Source organism: Vitis vinifera, chromosome 16 (genome assembly GCF_030704535.1).
Source record: "Vitis vinifera cultivar Pinot Noir 40024 chromosome 16, ASM3070453v1".
Lineage (NCBI taxonomy): Eukaryota > Viridiplantae > Streptophyta > Magnoliopsida > Vitales > Vitaceae > Vitis > Vitis vinifera.
The window spans coordinates 27376441-27393692 of record NC_081820.1 but is presented as its reverse complement, the minus strand read 5'-3'; the positions used below and the strand labels follow the sequence as shown (position 1 = coordinate 27393692).

Genomic DNA, 17252 nt, shown 5'->3' with positions numbered 1-17252 from the left:
ATTAAATGTAAAGTCTTTTAATTAATTACCAAAAATATAAAAATTATATAATTTTCTTCACAATGTTTTTAATATCATTAATAATTAATTAAATATTAAAAAATTATATATATATATATATATATATATATATATATATATATCATTATTTATTTTATATTGTTTAATACAATTGAATTAAATAGATCATATTTTAATACTAAAATATATTTTAAAATTAGACATATTATAATCAAATATCATAATATTAGACGTAATTTAATAATAAATGTACACTTATAAAATTCATATTTTTATCGATGCATACGATATTATTATCAAATATGATAAATCATGTTATACATATATTAAAATTTTCAATAAAATAACTTTAAAATATCTATTATACTTCTAATTATATTATTATGAGATTTTCCTTACATTTTCATGAATTTTTAACAATTTTAAACTTATCCATTTTTTTTCCAAAATATCCACCGATATTTAGATCTCGACACATCACCTGGGCCTACATGATCTGACGTGGTGGCGGAGCAACCGATTTTGGAGCCGACACTGGATCTTGCTGTTCAAGGTTCTGTGCGGTCGAGTCGATCACGGATGCATCACGTGAGATCCAACGGTAGGGACTGATTGGAGTGGATATGAAGTTCTTGTGACTCTGGAACTACGTGAGGATTCTCCGTTTAGATTTTCTCTCACTTTCCCAGATTTTCTCTCTTCCTTTTCACAAGAACATGTGAGCCCTTGCTTTACAGCTCTCCCTCTCCTTCTCTCTCTCTCTCCTTCTCTTTCTCTGTCTAACATGGAGTCCCTGCAATCTCCTCTTGTTCTCTCGTCCAAACTTCTTCCAAATTCATTAAAAAAGCCAGTTTTAGAAGTGGGGTTTGCTTGCTTTTTCAAACAAAGAAGAGTCATCCAATCTGTTTCAATCAAAAGATCAGTTGTGTGCTGTAGCAGAAAAGGAGGAGGTGGTGGTTCTCAAGATGGGTCTTCTGCCATGCTAGTGAATACTGATAAGAAGGATGCCTCGGACTCTGTTGGGTTCCACTTGGTTCCTCCTCCATCCGGTATGTGCATACTTAACTTAAAAAGACAATTTTTATTTTTGGCGTTTTTTGAATTGGCTTTTACACCTCTGCATCTGGGTTTGTGTTGTTTTGCCTTCTTCTGATGTATTTTTGATGGGTTTGGTTTGAACTTTTGCATCTGGGTTTGTGTTGTTTGGCCTTCTATTGGTGGATTTTTAATGGGTTGTTTGTTCTGCTTCTTCTGCGATTTTGGCTTAACAATTTCTCAATGATTACAGTAACACTTTACCTCTTCCTTTTCTTTTCCTTTAGATTTGTCAATTGCTTTTGTTGCTGTCTTGAATAGTCTAATTGTTTAATGATTGGTATAAACCCTTTTGGTTGTTTACAGTTATTCTTTTTCATGTCATCCTTGATGTAAGATCATTGATTGTTTTTATTGTTTGAGGGTCTGCATAGTATATGCAAAAGTTTCATATCTTAATTTTGATTAATTTTGGAAATAGAGTTGGTTGGACTGATTCCATATATGACATTGAATTGGGTGATAACATGTGGTGAGGAGCAATTGTGACCCCACTATTGACATGGTAAGGGATTTTGATGCACTGAATTGGGATCTTTGCTTCTAAGTTCTGATGTATGCCATGATATATATGGCTGATTGGCCCTTATAGCCATCTGATTAGAGCTAATTTTTTTATCATGTATGCCATGAAAATTTTGCTATCATACTGCAAGACTGATTTTGAACCATGTTCTCATTGAAGAAGCAGTAGTTTTTTAATCATGGGTCCTCAATTCTGGATTGAAAGTAATGTTTTTCATCTCATATATATCATTCATGGGTGACCGATACATATTAGTATTCTGTGGCCATCACTTCTCCCAGGGTTGGTCTGACTTTCTAGATCAACTACATTTATTCCTAGTTGGTCTCAATCTGAAGGTTTGTACAATTCTGAAAAAGCTAGTTGTTGGAGTCTGAAAGATCCGTTTTAATCTGCAGTTACAATCACTTTATCTAGCCAAGGGTATCTTGGAAGAGAAATTGACGGGAACCATAGTTTTGTTCCCTGCATTTGAAGCACGTGGAAGTTGTTCTGTTTTGGAAGGATGCCTTAGTTATACTAAACCTTTTTTCATTATTTCCAAAAATAATTCTAGAGTTCCAAATGATCATGAATGGTGAATAATTTCCAAATCCTGAATTTGTCACTTTAGCTGGTGTATTTTGATTATGAACGTGTTCAGTAATTGACTGCGAATGTTGCAAACTTCTGCTACAGGTGATAATGGAGTCATTGACCCTCATGAGAAGTTATCTACTCAAAAAGAAGCAGAAACTGGAAACAGTGAAGGTGAGGAGGAAAGAAAAACCAAAGTGACCTACAATATTGTTTTTGTTACCTCTGAATCAGCACCATATTCAAAGACTGGAGGTCTAGGAGATGTCTGTGGTTCTTTGCCTATAGCTCTAGCTGCTCATGGGCATCGTGTAATGGTTGTATCACCTAGATACCAAAATGGTACTTGTTCAGATGAAATTTTTTCAGGTGCTTCAGATCTTGAGCACCCCATCAAGGTCCATTGCTTTGGAGGGGTGCAGGAAGTCTCCTTCTTCCATGAGTACAGAGCAGGTGTAGACTGGGTGAGAAATTTCGGCACATACATAACTTACTACCTTTTTTTTCCAAATAATTGTATAGTATATACAGAGATGAGTAGAGAATCTTCATTACATGAACTCCCTCTTTCTTTAGGTATTTGTGGACCACCCTTCATATCATAGACCAGGAAATCCATATGGTGATGGTTATGGCGCTTTTGGTGATAATCAGGTATGCGTATAACTATTCTAGTCATGGAGTTGAGCTCATTGGAGAAGTAGACCCTTCTCTATTCACTAACAAGACATTGTTTCCTATTTTGTTTTTGCAGTTTCGGTTCACTTTACTTTGCCATGCAGCATGTGAGGCTCCATTGGTGCTTCCATTGGGAGGGTTTACCTATGGGGAAAAATGTTTGTTTCTTGTTAATGATTGGCATGCAAGCCTAGTGCCAGTGTAAGTGATTTTCTTGCTCATGCCCATGATACTTGTTTCTAGTAGCTGTTTTTATAATTTGTGGTAACCATTTTTGGATAAAATCAGTAAAGGTGGTTGAGATGCTGAGTTTTTCTTGTCTTGGTTCAGGCTTTTGGCTGCCAAGTATCGTCCACATGGAGTTTATAAAGATGCACGAACTGTTCTTGTAATACACAACCTTGCACATCAGGTACAAATTCTGCACTATCTACTCTAAATAATTCAATTCGAATGTTCTGATTGAGAGATCCCTTAAAGGTTACTCTATAATCCTACTATTGGTATTAGAGACATGAACTCATGAAGCAAACAAATATCCAATGATTTCTGTATTCAGTGTCACATATTGGAGATTTTTTGGTGTTAACCAACTCAAGAATCAGTTACCAGCCATAAGACACATGCATCAGAGAGTAGCTTAGCTTTGTTCTTACACTATAAGCCTCTCACAGTCCATGAAACTCAGGAATCGACCATTCATATACTGGTATCTTGAAAGTATAATTCTGCAAAAATGATTTAGAAACTTATGTCGCATGTACCAGGGGGTGGAACCTGCAGTAACTTATGATAATTTGGGGCTGCCTCCTGAGTGGTATGGGGCTGTGGAATGGGTGTTTCCCACATGGGCAAGGACGCATGCTCTTGACACGGGCCAAGCTGTCAATCTTCTGAAGGGTGCTATTGTGACAGTTGATCGGATACTGACAGTTAGCAAGGTAATAAAATCACTAGGCATATTCCTTCTTGGAGGTTTCTCATTTGGTGAAATAGCAGGTACTGCTTGGTGTCATATACCAGTTCATCACAATATACCCATTACTTCTACCAGACAAATGCCTTATATCTCGCAATTTTCCAGTACTCTTCATGTTACGGTTTTTCCTTCTGGTTGCAGGGCTATGCTTGGGAAGTAACAACTCCCGAAGGTGGATATGGTCTGCATGAGCTCCTGACCAGTCGAAAAGCTGTTATAAATGGTATGTGTTTTGAACTTCATATCAACAATGCCACTTATGTGACTAAATATTTTATTGGATGAAAGAACAAAAAATAAAACAAAAAAACCCCTCATGATTAAGAGGTCAAAGGCCCATATAGCTCTATGTATAGGTTAATAGTGAAAAAGCATTCATATAGCTGATCTCGAGTAGTTGAATTTGAGGCTTCACAAGCTAACTACTATGCTGGACTTTTTTTTCATATTGAGTCAAGGATCAATCTTTGACAAAATTTCAAGAATTTTTTACACCATGTCTAAATTTCAACAATAGTCTGAATCAGTATTAAATTTGCATGATCCTAGGAGAAAAAAAAAATAATGGTTTATATATCACCTGTTCCACATATTTGTTCATAGGTCTGTAAAGGTGTCTCAGCTGTTGATGTTGTTTTTCAAACAAAATTTTATGGTTATAACCAGGGATCACAAATGGTATTGATGTTTCCGAATGGGATCCATCCTCAGATGAGCATATTCCTTTCCATTACTCTGCTGAAGATCTCTCTGGGAAGGTTCAATGCAAGATTGCTTTGCAGAAGGAATTAAGCCTGCCCATTAGGCCGGATTGTCCATTGGTGAGAGCACATTCCTATTTGTGCATTGGCGTTATAGTAGTTACCTACTCTAGCATTTATCATCTAAGTCAGAGTTTTGTAGATTGGATTCATTGGGAGATTGGACTACCAGAAAGGAATCGATGTGATTCGGTTGGCAACTCCAGAGCTTATGGGAGAGGACGTCCAATTGGTAAGTTCTATCTCATTAGAAAGATATGGTTGAAGGCATCCAAGGAAAACTGAACTTGTAGTATGAGTGAAGCCTGACTAAAGTTTTCCCCAGTAGGAAGTTTAAGTATGTCTTCGCCTTCTTTTTCTTCCCTTGACAAAGCTTCATCAATCGCTCATTCAACCATTCTTCCTTTCCTTTGTGCCCAAAACACCCGAAAAATCCTCGTGTAGAAATTTGTGGCTTCAAGTACACAGAAGCACCCATCCCCATACTAGCTAAACTAGCTATTAGTCCAAGGGTTCTCGTAATCATGTTTTGATAATAACAAATCAGGGTTAAGTTACTAATTGATTTGAATTATAAAGAATTTCAGGTGTTGATTTGAAAATTCATCAAATGACCTAATGGACGCAAGATCAAGACTTTTGAAAGACCTTTTAATCATAGAAAACATATGTAAGATGAATGTATGGGTGCACTTAGGATTTTTATATCATTTCATGCATCTTTAAAACTCAGTTTATGCTTTAAAGTTACATTTCCATCAAAATCCAAGTTCTATCAAATGAACCTAAGGCAAAACGTTTCAAAATTGGCATATTATTTTACCTAAAGACCTTGCCTAAGTGCTAGAAGAAAAAATACCAGAAAAGATAGGTTTTTGGGCCAAAAATGGTGAACTGGTCGAAGCACTAGCCAATCGGCTCAACTAGCTAGGGTACCGGTTGACCGGTTACTCCTTCCTGGTCGAGGTCCGATCGAGAGATGCAAAAAACACTCTCTCTTCTAGTAGCCTTTCTTTCTTGGTCGAGAGATTTGCCTTCCCGGTCGAGGTCCGATCGAGGGTAACGGTCACCTGCCAAGCATTAAATGCTCTAACGGTTAGTGAACCGATCGACCCCCAGCTCGACCGGTCGAGGCCACTTTTTGACTTCTTGGCTCCCGATGTTAGAAACCTATAAATTGAGAGCTTCACTTCATTTATGAGCAAGAGAACACCTGTATACTTGTTTACCTACTTGTTCTTGTCATAAAAGTTTTCATTCTTTTCTTGGTGCATTAAATCTTCATTTGCATATTCTTTAGTGCACCACCTTTGTGATTCATCCTAGCCTTGAGTTGTCTTTGAGCCATTATTGAGTTAGGTTGAGAGATTCAAACTTGTCAATTGAGTGTTAAAACCTTCAATTGAGTAGAGACTTGAAGAGATTGTGTAAGATTCCATTGGAGCCAGAATCCAAGTGTAAAAAGTGATTAGAAGCTTAGTTGAAGCTTCAAGTATAAGTGAAACCCTCACTTGGTTAGGAGCTTGAGGAGAGTGGATGTAGGCAAGGAAGTGTCGAACCACTATAAATATGAGTTTGCTTTCTATATCCTTATCTTTTTATATTTGTGCTTCTTGTGCTTAATTTTATTGTGTTTAAAAATAATTTTTTTTAACTCCAATTCACCCCCCTCTTGGGTGTTTTTATCTATTTAGATTAGTTCTTTATTTTCTCACTGGCTAATTTGTTTCAGGTCATGCTTGGGTCTGGGAACCCAGAGGACGAAGAGTGGATGAGAGTGATGGAATCAACATACAGGGACAAGTTCCGCGGTTGGGTTGGATTTAATGTCCCAATTTCTCATAGAATAACTGCAAGGTAATTCAAAGATTTGTGTTTCATAGTTCAGATTTCCTCAAAAAACTCAACGACATAAACTTACTGAAGTTCTGAAATGAATAGCTGTGACATCCTGTTGATGCCATCAAGATTCGAACCTTGTGGACTAAACCAGCTCTATGCAATGAGATATGGGGCTGTACCAGTTGTACATGGCACTGGAGGACTCAGAGTGAGTTGACTGTCAAAAAAAACTTGACACACATTGTTCTCTATATCTCTATGTCACTCATTATGCATCAAATTAACTCCTGCTCTTCGTATTTCAGGATACAGTAGAGAATTTCAATCCATATGCTGGAGGAGGCAGCGGTGAAGGAACCGGGTATGCTTTTTAAATTTCATGGATGCCCCCACATTAATCAGAAAAACTTAAGGTCTTACACCCTTTTCATGGAATGTTTCAATAGGTGGACGTTTTCTCCCCTGTCAAAAGACACTATGCTGGCGGTAAATCTTCAGTTTCCTCTGTTTCCTTTTGTCAGTTTTTGGATTCTTGGTTCTGGGTTCCTCCTTTCCCCATTTCTTAACATCAATGGGTGACTATCAACAGGCACTGAGAGTTGCTATCAGGACATACCGGGAACACAAGCCCTCCTGGGAGAGGTTGATGAAGAGAGGAATGGAGAAAGATTATACATGGGATAAAGCTGCACTTGAATACGAGCAGGTCTTCAAATGGGCCTTCATCGATCCGCCTTACGTTAGCTAGAAACAAACCCAGAAGAAGAAAAAGAAGCAAACGAAAAGGAATACACCATAGATTGCGGAGTGTTAGTTCTTCCATGTATATAGAGGAGGGGGAGGATTATATAACACTTTCTTTTTTGCCCATGTCCAAGACTGGTTCAAGTTTTTTTCCATTCTTTTTCCTTGTCAAACCCCTTTTTGATTGATTAATAATTATATTCTTGATTCTTAGATCTGTAATTTTCGATCTTCCAACAAGCTTCAAGTAAACAGGTTCTGTGTAGTGAACCCAAAACGGAGAAACCTACCGAACATGAAAGGTTTCATTAGTTTTTTAAATCGTTTTAAAGTGCCCCTTTTCACTCAGAGCCAAAAAAAACGGCACCGTTTCCACGAACGGAGAATATTGAGATGTGCCACGTGTCAGAACTATACTCAATGGTATTTCCGTCATTACATTGTTCGGTAAGGGCAATTCAGCTGAAGGAGGTGATATTCCCTTGCGATCTCTCCATTCCCGACCTCAGAGATTCCAATTTCTACGGAGAGAGAGAGAGAGAGAGGGAAACTGGAAAGTGAGAGAATAAAAAAATAATAATTTCGAAATTTCTTGCAATTATACTATCCTCTCCTCGGATCAGCATCTTCTCCAGCTCCCAGCCATCTGCGGATTTTTCGATGCTGTTGGTGATTTGTGATTCTCGATCCTTTTTTTATTTAGCCATTGAGAGTCTGCATTTCTGCGGATTCGATTACTGATTTCTGATTCATAGATTGCGGTTTGTATCGATTGGTTTGTTCGATGCGGAAATTAGCATTCTGAGCTTTCTACGGATTCGATCAATGATCTTTGAGCTATTTGATATATAAATTGTGGTTCTTCGTGTGAAATTGCGGTGCTATCGATGATTTCGGATCCGAAATTAGTCTTCTACGCCTGCATTTCCAAGGGGACTACGATTCTGGCGGAGTTTAATTCAGTGGATCCGGATCTGCAAACCCTAGCTCTCAAATGCCTGGAGAAAGCTCCTGCGTTGCACTCCATGTTCTCCCATACAGTTCGACAACGGACGTACACGTTCTTGCTAGACGAGCCCGATCCGTATGTTTATTTTGGCATTTTCGATGAAAAGATGGAGAGATATGAGACGCTATGGTTCCTCAATCGGGTAAAAGAGGCGTTCAAGGGCATGATTCGGAATGATCCGATAAAGAATTTCGATGATCTTAGCTCTCATTGCTTTCAAGGAGAATTCAATCCCGTTTTTCGGCAATTATTGTCTCATCCGGTGGAGCCAGAGCAATTGAATTTGGATTTGAATTCGAGTTTGCCTCAAAATGTCTTGAAAGATAAACGAAATTTGAGTCTGGATTGTTCTACCAGAGGGAAGAGGATTGTATCCTTGCCATTGCTTGGGAAGCCAGGTAAGGGGCTGAAGAAGAAGAAGAGATTATCGGGTGAAGTCAATGGCGATACCCGAGATCATCTAATGGAGAATAAGGTGGTTGATGTATCAGATGATGGCGGTAGCCAAACAAGGGATTTTCCGGCTTCTATGCAAAAGAATGGTGGATATTTGGGCGACATGGCTGCAGGAAGACAGAAGGCGAAGCAAGTCTGGAAGCAACAAGTTTGGATGGTGTTGATACTGGACTTGTGTGTGTGTTCGGTATTGTTCGGAGTTTGGTTGTGGATTTGCAGGGGCTTCAGGTGCGTTGATGGTTGAATTATGGGTTACAGATCTGAAGTGGGTGTTCTTGTTTCTTCTCAAGAATTATAGCGGAACAGTAATGTGGATTCATTCAACTCGTACTTTACTGATGTCATTGAGTTCTGAAAAGTGTGGTAATGCTTCTTGTTTCCTACATGAGCTGTGTATGAATATCATGAAGAGCCATATAGCTCTTCTTTTACGTATTTACGTAATGCTTCAAATTGTGAATATCCAAAAACCTGACCTCTGCCATCGCAAATTTCGAATGTTTCTATTTCTTTTGAAGTTCGTAGCACTGTTGTACTTCACTCGACCCAAAAGCACGAATGCAGATTCTTCCAATAACAGCTTTTCATATAAGCACCGAGGATTTAAGATAATTTATTTTCCTTCTCACCTTATACATACTGCGTCCTAGACTTACAGAAGCTTATCCGGTATCTTATCCATCCTATTACCATTATTGGGGGCCAAGAAAGATAAGAAACTGGGAAGAAGCCGGCCCCATTGGGAGCTGCTGGAGCTCAACTTGTACCTCTGGTGTTTCTGGTTTTCAACATGTCAGGCTCAAGAAAAAAATTGTTCCAGAGTCATCTTTTAAGTGCAGGTCAAGATATGTTACTCATCCATACACAAAAGTTCCTATATATGAATTCTTCTTTGAGGCATGATCGTTTTTATTGTACAAATAAATAAGTCGCACTCATTACTATATGGTAAAACCCTGCCCTGCTGACAACAAAAAAAATTGTAGGACTGGCTTTCAAAGACCTAAATGCGCACAAAACCATTATGAAGCAGGTTTTGGAAGATTACATGCCAGAAACAAAAAGCCCACCCACCAGTCTTACCCACAAGGAGTGAGCTTCTTATTGCCTGCACCACGAGGATTATCATCTTTCCAGTCATCCCATGCCCTTGCCTTCTCTTGGGCAGCATCATCATCTTCATCATCCTCTTCACTTGGCCCTGGTTTCCGACTCTCCTTGTGCCATGAGGAATTGGCTTCTTCAATGAGCTTTGCGTTCCTCTCTTGCCATTTGTTCATCATTTCCATCTCCCTTAATCCAGCTTCCTCTATGCTCATAGTTGGCAGTCTAATAATCCAGAAAACATTTTATTTAGCATTTCAAGTAAGAACGAGGACCACTTCCTTCATATATGGCCACGAGTGACAATTTATAAATATTAGGTTTTTATAATTTTTTTTCATACTTGAAGAGGATATTTTAAATGTCCCATTTACACAGCTCAATACCAGTTTATCTACACATGAATATACCTGTGACTAGGCTGGAAAACCTGTGCTGCCATTATTTCCCTTTCATTTGTTAGCCTTCCACCCACGAGACTTGCTGGTCCAAATATCATTGGCTGGTGTTTGTGCTCATGTACCTGAGAAACTGTAGCTCTCCCTTCTAAAACATCTTGAGCGAATGTGGCACATGTAATGGGCGGTGCAGGCTTTGTATATTGTGCCCGAGCTGCAGCATCACGATGCCAATCTTCTGTTCTCTTGGCACGTTCATCAAGAATAGCCCGAGAAACTTCCTTATCACCTTCCTGAAAAGTAAATGTCAAATTGTGACCTGCTTCATGCTTCATGTAGGGCATCTAACCTAACTGCTCATGGGAGTAGGAAACACATGTGGCTTTTAAAACAAAAGATTGATATATAAAATAGGCAAGGCCGACCAAAGAGATCTTCATTGTAAAGTATTACAATCACATGATCATTCTAATTTTACTTGTCACTCTACTGCTCAATTTATATGTATATATATGTGTGTATGTGTGTGCGCGCACATGCACACTGTTCAGCTCAGAAGCATTGCATATATTTTCCAGTGAATAAGGTTTAAGAAAAAAGGGCACAACTTAAAAACAAGGGACTAGATCCAAAGCACTGAGACACCAATGTTTTGAGAACCATCAGAAATGAAGCATGAAACATTGCCAACTCTCTCAATTAAGCATATTAGTACCTGTAATTGTTTTTCCTTGATAGCAGAAAGCATTTCTTCCTCTTTCTTGAGCATTTCCAGTAGATCAAAAGCCTGTAATATGGTTTCAAGACAAGAAGTAGCATGTAGATATGAGCAAAACTATAATCAGGAAATTGGGAAACCATAGAATCGTTTAATTCATATGACCTACCTTACAGAGTGCCAAAGAGATGGTTGTAAGCCAAGCCTGCACAAAAGAATGTCCCAATTTTAATAGGCACCAACAAATCACATTTACTTCACAAATTCAGTAAGTATTTTGAAGTTTCAATATATAGTAAGCTTTATTCCAACAAAATGAAAACAAAATCTTTTATAAGAAAGTGCTGTTAAATGACCATCATGGTCAAGGGTTCAGTTTCAGGAAAGAGTATCATTTGCATTGTTTGACACGGGGGCACATTCATAACCACCAAAACTAACTTGTTTAATTTTTTTTCTTGGGTAAGTAAGAGAATGCATTAAAAAAATGCTAAAAGCACACAAGGGTACACAAGACATATACAAAGTACACTTGGCAAAAAAAAGGAAAGAGGAAACATACAAAAAATACTCCCTCCCTCATCCAGACCCCAACCAATCTAAGAAGTCAACCATATTTGTATACCCACTGCTTATATACACTACCCACATAAAGAGATTGTTAAGGAAAATATTTTTTAGCCTCTGATCAGAACCTTCATCACAATTAAACAATCTCCTATTTCTTTCCTTCTAGATCGTCCAGAAAATACAGGGAGAAGTGGCTCTCCAAGCATTAATGCGTCTTCTATCTACAAAAGAGTCATACCACCCTAGGTGAGTCTCCCTAAGCGACTCAGATAAAACCCACCGAACTCCAAAAATGGAGACCACCAGCTGCCATAAAATTCTCGTCTTGCCACAATGAAGGAGGATATGATCAATGGACTCTAACTCCTCTTTGCACAAAGCACACCTGTTAGCCAACTTCCATCCTCTTCTTCGAAACTAAACCAACGTCAAAACCTTTCCCCAGCAAGCCTCCCAAGTAAAGAAACTCAACTTCACAGGGATCCACAAGTTTCAAATTGTCTTTAAATGGAAAGGGGTGGTATAATCTGTCTCTAACAAAGAGTAAAACCCTCTTACAGAGAAGACCCTTTTATTATGTGCCAAGGGCTCACTTTTCAGCAATCTATGCTGGTGCAAAATCAAATTCCTTGGAAGATAATCTTGACACCAAAAGATAAAAAATGACCCTATATGAGGAACACATTTTTCGAGAGTGAAAGAGCTCAACAAGCGGGACAGATAATTGACTACCATTCATTGAACCTAAGTTGACCAAGGTCTTATTACTGAAAAGCTTAAGAAATATAAGACTCATAAATTCAGTTTAATTATAATTTATTAAAACCATTCCAATGCCCTTCAATAGCTTAAATGGCAGTCTTGATGATCTTTCAACTTCCACAGTGATCGTTGCACCAACTATGTGGTGGTGGTGCTTGTGGTATTTGATTAGATTTTACTAAATTATCCTTCAAAATCCTTATTTCCTAATGGAAAAAGTATAAACTAACTAATAGAATCTAGATTTGATATATTATTATAATGGCCAATAGTTGTTTATTAATAGGCAAGGCTTTTTATTGATGCGGAGATCTATTCCCAAAAGACAGCAGCAATATGAATCCCTTCAAAGCCTTCCCATGTCATCTATTCAAAAAAAAAATTTTTTTTTTAACTTTTTATTTATTTATTTTAAAAGCAAATATCAAGTGTATTAACAGCGCCTAACATCATCTATTCAATAGTTAGTAAGGAATAAGATAAGACCTCCCGTTCTTCCTCGCCATCATCATCCAGCACATCTTCATCTCCAGTATCAACAGGAGTAGATAACGCAGATGCTTTAGTTGAACGCCCACGCCGCTCCTTCCGCTCCTTTATTTCCAATAGTTTTGACTCTGCAGCTCTTTGACGTTTGAACCGAGCAATCTGCACGGGCACAATAACATTAAGATCTGTGGCGTAACTCCAAGCTTCCATTACACATGCTTCACTACTACATAAATTGCATCATTTTTTCTTGGGTACAGTGCAATCATACATACTACATGGCATAAAGGAGAATAAAATCAAGACACCCAAAATTCTCCTTGATAATAAACTTGGAAACACCTTTTTTGCCCTTCGATCTGCGAAAGAATTTGGACCCCCCTGCGTGGATGTTTCTAACTCCTCTTCTGGTACAAGCTCCATTGCCTCACAAAATGAAATGAATTCCTGAAACATTTAGCCATGCCACTAATTTTATGTCAATATAAAAAATGAAATCTTGAGACAACAGTTCTAAAAAGATTATCACAGGCAGACAATGTAACATATAGGGCAAAGAATACATTCTAAGGCTGTAATGCTATGTATACAAGCATACTTTGAACTATGAGTAGGACAGGGATTGGTGTTCACCTTTAATTTTGCTTGGGAAACCTTAAGAATCTGTATCCTATCATCCTGTGCAATTTTCTCAGTCAACTCGGCAAGATAAAAAGGTACCTGTAGCAAAGCATCATGAGAAGCTGCTGCTGCTACAAACATAGATAAAATATTCTCAGGAAAACCAAACTGACTTAAAAGTTGAAGCTACCACATTTTTATATGATTGCATTTAAGTTCAATTATTGTTTAACCCATCGATTCTGTGGTAAAAGATTGTCCTGAAATTTTCAAAACTTTCAAGGTCATCCATAAAAAACTATTTTGTCTGCCCCTAAAATTAAGACATAAAAGAATAAAAGCTATAATAGTTATTGAGTACCAATAACATATGTTACATACCATCAAAAGTGAAAGTACAAATAAAATCCATAATCTGTGAACATAACAATGTATGTTGCATGCCAACGAGGCTATAAGGTGCCAAATACCCCAATTACCCAAACCAAGACACGGGTACACATTTGTCTGTTGACTTACTGTGCTGGATATATACATATGTTTTTTCAAATGTTTTCTTACATAAGTGAAAAAAGTAGTAAACACAGCAACTTTTTTTTTTTGATAGATAAATGCAGTGACAACTTTAGAAATGAGTTTGATAACTAGAAGGCATAATTCACTTGTTCTTTGGCACATTTTAGTATGATGGATAATTCACTTCATTCGTAACTAAAAAGCATGAAGAGTGGACTCTCTAGTAAGTGCCTAAAGTTCAGAGTTGTTCATGTAAAAAATATCCGACATGCTACTCGTTTATAGGAATGAGGTCCTAAATTCACAGACATAAACTCATCATGTGCTTATTCAATAGGAATGATGATCAAAGTTATTGAAAACTCATGCTCATCTGGCTCATTTGAAGTGCCCCCAAAATGTGAAAACTATCCCATTTATGATCATATCCCTTGCAATTATACAACTATTTGCTCTTTTACCACACATTTTTTTATAAACAATGACAACGATATATTTAAAAGCACCAAAAGAAGGGCGTACAAAACACATGAGACGTATACGAGAGTGCCACAGTGCAAAAAACAAGACAAGCAGAACCCAAAAAATTCCCTCCCCTAGTTACAACCTAACAAATCTACGTAATCTACCAAGGACATGGGCACATCCTTCAAACCCCCTTTGACCCACTCCGACAAATTACCTTAAAAAAGGGATTTAAGCTCCTGATAAGTAAGCTCTACATTATCAAAAACCCTCCTATTTCCATCGTTCCAAATGGTTTGCAACAAGCATAAAGGAGCAGCTTTCCATATTTTCTTTCGTTTCTTCTTAACAAAACAACCATGCCAACTTAAAAGAGTTGATTTCACCGAAGAACTTAGCACCCAAGCAATACCAGACAAGAAGAAAACTAACTTCCATGGGATTCTTGCCTTGGAACAGTGAAAGATGATGTGCTCAACAGATTCTTACTCGCGTTTGCACATAAAACACCTTTTATCACACATCCTGAGATATATATTTTTAAGGTAAAATCATCAATACAAAGCACGTCATGAAATCAATCCACTTGTCAATATGGTTCCAAAAATTCTAAACTAGATTTTACTAACCTAAAACACTATCAGTAAGTAAGGCTACGTTTGGGCATCCCCTAAATGACAATGTCCCCACTCGTTTCTAGGCAATATTTCAACATAAAACAGAAAAAAGTTTGCAAACCCTCCTTTCCTTTTCTTTTCCCACTATTTTCTCAGCAACAAATAAGAACATGAAAGGGGGGAAGAGAACGAAAACCCAATCGTCTTTTTCCTGTTATTTTCTTCCGTTTTCCTACATTCTCACCAACCAAACAACCCAATACAATAAAGGAAAAAAAAAAACAGATGAAAATTCCACTAACCCATGAATCAAAACATAAAATTCAACCACAGATCGCCATACCAGAAGATATTTGAGATTACTTGTGCTGATATCATCCTTAGTCTCGTTCGAGGAGAACAACCCCAGCTTGCTTACCATCTCCTCGCACTTCTCCAGCGCCTCACAGCCCTTCCTCACAGCGTCCTAAAGTCCAATCAGAACATAAGTAAATTGGAAGAAAAAAGGACCGCATGACCAAATTTGTTGACGAGCGTACCTGATCGGCGCCTGATTCAGATGCCGCTAGATGAATCTTCCGAGCTTGTTCGAATAGGGCTAGGAGTGACATCTCCTCCATTTTGTATTCACCCATCGGTGAAGTTATCAGAATCAAAACCCCCAGAGTTGTACGGACTCCCAAATCTGGAAAATTTTAGGGTTTGGAGATTTGGGGAAGAAATATGAGGGAAGGTGAGCAGCGGGCGCAGGTTAGAGCGGCCCCTATTGAAAAATGAAAGATAGAGCCGAGGCCAGATGGGTTAAATGTAGAATTTTTGTATACTGCGGACGACTCCTAGAACGTTTGATTGTTTGACCATCTGAGTTTTGTTTTGACCCAGAACGTCGGTTGATTTAGCCACGTGGCAAAACAACTTATCACGGACCAACTTTAATAATCTGAAAAATAACTTCAATCCGGAAATTTATTTTAAAAGAATCTTATTTAGTTAGATTTATAAATTAAGAAAATATGAAGTTTATGGATAATTATTCATATTGATGAAATGATATGTTATTTTTCTTTGTGCATTCTTTAATTCTTATTTATTTTCTTATGCTTTCTCCTTTTATTTTTTTAATTATACCCCAAGTTTTCTAATACTTTGAACATCATTCATTTTTTTTTAAGACTTCTATGTCAAATATTTTGACAACATATGTCATAATACAGTTTTCATAACCTATTTATATATAATATTTTTTTCCCATAAAGCTATGAAAACAAACATGTAAATATCATTTACATATTTTTATAATAAAAAATAAATAAATATTTTGCATATTATAAGGTATACAAATAATTCTTAATTCTATTGTATAACCAAAGATTCGTGTATATATATATATTTTTTAACAATCATATAGCTAAAAGCTACATAAAAAATATTTCATAACGTGAAGTTATGTAAATATTTTATTTTATTATAATATTTTTTTTTCATAAATAGAAGGGATGACAGAATTGTTCTATTTTATTTTTATTATTAGTTAATGTTATGAATTTTTAGTATAATTTTTATTATTAGTTTAGTATGTTTTTATATAATTCTAATCAAATAATATATGCGAAATCATATAAAAATGATAAATTCTCTTAAGGTGTGACTATAAAAAATCAATAAGAAGATAACAAGGGTGCTTTAGGATTAATATCTAAAGTAATGATAGAGGATTCATAACATATTTTAGGCAATGTCATGTAATATATTTAATTAAATTATGTCCTTATATGACCTAAATTTGAGATTTATAACTATTATAATATTATAAATAATGACAATTTTTGTTATAAATAAGATAATAAAGAACTACTTGGTTTAAAAATATCTCTATCTCAGTGTTTTTTGTGCACTATGTATCTTGATAATTGTACATGACTAAATATAGTATTCTTTATCATCCTGCTTGCAAAATATAGTCATACACAACTCGAAAACAATGAAATAAAGCCAAACATGTACTATAATATCTTATTAAAGTGCAACCAACATAAGTTTATTTTATTTTAAAGGACTAGAATCAAGATTATTTGGATATGTTGATGTCAAGTATCTTTTGAACCCCTAGAGAGGTTAATCCCAAATGATGCATGTATTTACCTATAATCAAACAACGATATCATGGAGATCGGTTAAGTAAATAATGGTGGTTGCTTCCTTAAATCATTTTGAGACACTCTTAATCCATGAAGTAGGTCGTGAATATGGATAGCCCTTCATCAAAGACAATGTTATCAAGTTATATGAAGATAATGTTGTTTAT

The 17252-nt window shown here is 36.8% G+C and overlaps 3 protein-coding genes across 3 annotated transcripts; 2 read left to right on the top strand and 1 right to left on the bottom strand.

Annotated features, from left to right (window-relative positions):
* Window positions 1–488: 488 nt before the first annotated feature.
* On the top strand, window positions 489–7444 carry LOC100250417 (starch synthase 1, chloroplastic/amyloplastic). Its single transcript, XM_002277336.4, has 14 exons — window positions 489–1070; window positions 2321–2682; window positions 2795–2872; window positions 2973–3097; window positions 3227–3308; window positions 3664–3837; window positions 4017–4098; window positions 4542–4696; window positions 4779–4868; window positions 6369–6493; window positions 6578–6686; window positions 6784–6839; window positions 6925–6964; window positions 7068–7444. The coding sequence occupies exons 1-14, from the start codon at window positions 806–808 to the stop codon at window positions 7224–7226; spliced, it is 1902 nt and encodes a 633-aa protein (XP_002277372.1). The 5' UTR covers window positions 489–805; the 3' UTR covers window positions 7227–7444.
* A 665-nt stretch (window positions 7445–8109) lies between these two features.
* Window positions 8110–9178, top strand: LOC100262242 (phytolongin Phyl2.2). The gene has a single exon (XM_002277399.5). It carries the CDS (start codon window positions 8110–8112, stop codon window positions 8929–8931), a length of 822 nt encoding a protein of 273 aa, XP_002277435.1. The 3' UTR covers window positions 8932–9178.
* Window positions 9179–9548: 370 nt separating this feature from the next.
* On the bottom strand, window positions 9549–15767 carry LOC100267623 (PP2A regulatory subunit TAP46). The gene is made up of 9 exons (XM_002277294.4): window positions 15487–15767; window positions 15291–15413; window positions 13362–13448; window positions 13071–13175; window positions 12726–12887; window positions 11077–11112; window positions 10905–10976; window positions 10202–10482; window positions 9549–10016 (listed from the first exon to the last, which is right to left on the bottom strand). The coding sequence occupies exons 1-9, from the start codon at window positions 15580–15582 to the stop codon at window positions 9767–9769; spliced, it is 1212 nt and encodes a 403-aa protein (XP_002277330.1). The 5' UTR covers window positions 15583–15767; the 3' UTR covers window positions 9549–9766.
* Window positions 15768–17252: the final 1485 nt, after the last annotated feature.

Bases quoted from the DNA above. Each gene is read 5' to 3' on its own strand.
- LOC100267623 (XM_002277294.4), bottom strand. From the start codon at position 15,582: ATGGGTGAATACAAAATGGAGGAGATGTCACTCCTAGCCCTATTCGAA. The intron at 12,888-13,070 runs GTGTTTCCAAGT...GTGCCCGTGCAG, and splicing joins CAGATCGAAGGGCAAAAAAG to ATTGCTCGGTTCAAACGTCA. The intron at 10,017-10,201 runs GTATATTCATGT...CTGGATTATTAG, and splicing joins GTTTTCCAGCCTAGTCACAG to ACTGCCAACTATGAGCATAG.
- LOC100250417 (XM_002277336.4), top strand. From the start codon at position 806: ATGGAGTCCCTGCAATCTCCTCTTGTTCTCTCGTCCAAACTTCTTCCA. The intron at 4,869-6,368 runs GTAAGTTCTATC...AATTTGTTTCAG, and splicing joins TGGGAGAGGACGTCCAATTG to GTCATGCTTGGGTCTGGGAA. The intron at 6,494-6,577 runs GTAATTCAAAGA...TGAAATGAATAG, and splicing joins TCTCATAGAATAACTGCAAG to CTGTGACATCCTGTTGATGC.
- LOC100262242 (XM_002277399.5), top strand. From the start codon at position 8,110: ATGATTTCGGATCCGAAATTAGTCTTCTACGCCTGCATTTCCAAGGGG.